Below are 2,977 nucleotides of genomic sequence, written 5' to 3' on the forward strand. Positions count from 1 at the left end.
GGGGGGGGGGGAGCAGGCAAGGCGGTGTCCTATGGTGCAGTGCACTTCCTGTTGCATTAATTATTAGGCACACAATGAATTGTCCCTCTTTGTGATGTTAAGATTGAGCAGCATAGTGGGTTCAAGTGTTGTCAGCCCCATCCATTCATCATGAAATTCCCTGTGAGCCTTTCCCTTAAAAGGGAAGTCTTCTCATGGATTTAGATTGCCTACATCCATGGTTACATTAGGAGTTTAATGTGGTGATTTTATAATTCTGTCATTCCTTCAGTATTTATTAGCTGGAAATCTTTCATGAAGAACTTTCTCCCACCAGCTATTTGACTACCTTCAGTTGTTTGAAACACAGCTTGTACAGGAGAGGCAAGAAAAATGCTTAATTCTTTCCCTCTATTTTCAGACTACAGTAATGAGTTGGTGGCCTAACGACCTCCAAAGGTAACCATGAGGGTTTTTGCCTTTTTAAGAAATCATCATGAACTTATTGACTTGAATATATTTAAGCTGTTTCAACCTATTGCAGTCATTTTTTGTTTTTTGGATGCTCAAATTGTCCTGTCTTTTGGCCAGTGGTGGGCCCTTTAAGTTGGCTCTTGTCGACTTTGATGTGACTCGTGGTCTCTGATAATTTCCTCATTTTCTGGTAAAACATGTTCCTGGCCCATTTATATATTTCTGGCCACCAAGAAGCCTGGTTCCTTTGAGTGGGCGATGGTATTGAGAGACCACAGTCTGGGTGCTAGAGGTACTCTTGCTGCGAAGTTGGTCATTAGTTCTAGGTTTACAGTGGCCAGAGTTAGGAAATACATTTTATAAAGAGATATATACAGAATTCACACTGATATTTTCAATTTAATTTTATAGGTTTTTCCTGTATTTGATTTTATATTTGTATCTTTTCCTCTTTTGCTAAAAATATTGGTACCTAATGTCATTAACATATTTACTTTTTTCTTATCCTATATTTTATATATAACTGTTTCAAATTAACATCACCGATTTTATTATCAACAATATGATTCCTGAATAGTGTTCAGGATTTCTTTGTAGTTCTTTTTTTATCCTTACTATATATTCTATTTTTTTTGGATATATATACAGTACAATTATTGCATTTTGAAAACATGAAACAAATATATTGTTAGGCTGTCAACCTGATATCTAGTTGGTAAGTTGGTTTATTTAATTTTGGTTTCAGTTTTTCAATCTTGCTTTTTTCCCATATGGATTTGTTTTATTATATGTAAACCATTAACATAGTTCCTATAAAACAGGTACCTGTAAACAAAGTACATCCCTCTTTTCTCCACCTGACTCCCTTTCTCATAGGTATCATATTTAGTAGTTTTGGGTTTATCTGTTCCTAAAAAACAAATGCATCACACACACACTCCCTTCTAAGATAAAAGGTGGTTTTCACATATACTGTTTTTATCTTCCTTTTTTTTTTTTTTTTTACCTAATAATATATGCCTTGTAGAGCCCTCCACAGAAGTATGTAGAGATTGTTACCCCTTTTTACAGCTTCATAGTATTTTATTGGTGGATGAATATTCAAATACTCCCCTGTTGACAGGCATTTGTATTTTTCCCAACTATTGCAAGTAGTTGTGCAATGTATATTCTTGTGCATGTGTGACTTCGTATTTTTGCCAATGTGTCTTTGGGATAGTTTACTAGGAGTGGCATTTTTTGATCAAAGGGTAATAAATCCATGTATATCGGTTTTGGGTATTGCCAAAATCTCTATAGTAGTTTTACCACTTTATATTCCTACATGCAATGTACATGGGTGCTTATCTTCCCATACCTCATGAGTGCATATTGTCAAACTTTTACTTTTTGGTTACTATCATACAAAATAAATGCTAATTCAATGTAGTTTAAATTTGGTGAGCAAGGTCAAGCATCTTTTCATATGTTTAAGGTCATTTGTCTTCTGCCCATTTTTCTATAGATTTCTTCCTCTCCCCCCCATTTTAGGTTCTCTGTATATTTGAATAATTAAGCCTTTATGATAAAACTTTCAAATACTGTTGTCATTTGTCTTTTAACTTTGCTTATGGCATTTTTCCCATGGAAAAAAATCTATTTTTTAAACACTATATTTTTATTGATTTCAGAGAAGAAAGAAGAGGGAGAGAGAAACATCAGTGATGAGAGAGAATCATTGATTGGCTGCCTCCTGCACCCTGTTTACTGAGGATTAAGTCTGCAATCCAGGCATGTGCCCTTGACTGGAATTGAAACTGGGACCCTTCAGTCCACAGGCTAAAAGGGATCGAACCTGGGACCCTTCGGTTCATAGGCCTACGCTCTGTCCACTGAGCCAAACCTGCTGGGACCTGTTAAAGTTCTTGACCTGAAATGGCAAAGCCTTTGTACAGCCATCACTGTACTTGCCACTCTTACCAGGGCCACACATCCCTATCTTGTATTTATATATTTTAGTGGTGCCACTGAAATGTACTGCTAATGAGCTTACTTTGTTTTAGGAATTTACAGATGCAAGCCATCACTTGTTATTCATGAATGCCACAAGCACACTACAGGGGATGGCCTGTCTCAGGATTCTTCCTGGAGGCCCTGACTTTAAGACTGGAGCATCCAGCCAGGCAATTAAGTGAGATGGGAAACTGACAGCAGATCTTAGTGCAAGGTTTTTATTCTGAAAAAGAGTGGAAATGAAAGGAATATACCAATATATATTTGCCACCTAATATTTTATTTTTTTTATATCTTAAACTGAAATTTCAAATAAAAGTTAATTCTTTAAACTTTAATTCTATAGTTTAAAAGCATGAAGGCAGCATTTTTTGAGACAATAAATATTGTTTCAGCTGCCAAGTTTGGGGGCTAATTGTTACACAGCAATAGATAGAAAATAGCCAAAACCGGTTTGGCTCAGTGGATAGAGCGTCGGCCTGTGGACTGAAAGGTCCCAGGTTCGATTCCGGTCAAGGGCATGTACCTGGGT

The 2,977-nt window shown here is 36.5% G+C and overlaps 1 protein-coding gene across 6 annotated transcripts in view; it reads left to right on the plus strand.

Annotated features, from left to right (window-relative positions):
• The window catches only part of CEP63 (centrosomal protein 63kDa), a 42,324-nt gene that overhangs the window by 2,387 nt on the left and 36,960 nt on the right, over positions 1-2,977 (plus strand). For 3 of the 6 annotated variants that reach the window (XM_006759797.2, XM_006759800.2, XM_006759801.2), the window contains exon 1: positions 332-438. The exons of 2 other annotated variants lie outside the window; for them this stretch is intronic. In XM_006759797.2, the coding sequence (XP_006759860.1) occupies positions 410-438 (29 nt within the window). In that variant the 5' untranslated portion in view covers positions 332-409. Of the gene's footprint in view, positions 1-331; positions 439-2,977 lie in introns of those variants that run through there. One more of the 6 variants, XM_006759804.2, reaches the window with a different exon arrangement.

This window comes from Myotis davidii, unplaced genomic scaffold, assembly GCF_000327345.1.
Source record: "Myotis davidii unplaced genomic scaffold, ASM32734v1 scaffold415, whole genome shotgun sequence".
Taxonomy (NCBI): Eukaryota; Metazoa; Chordata; class Mammalia; order Chiroptera; family Vespertilionidae; genus Myotis; species Myotis davidii.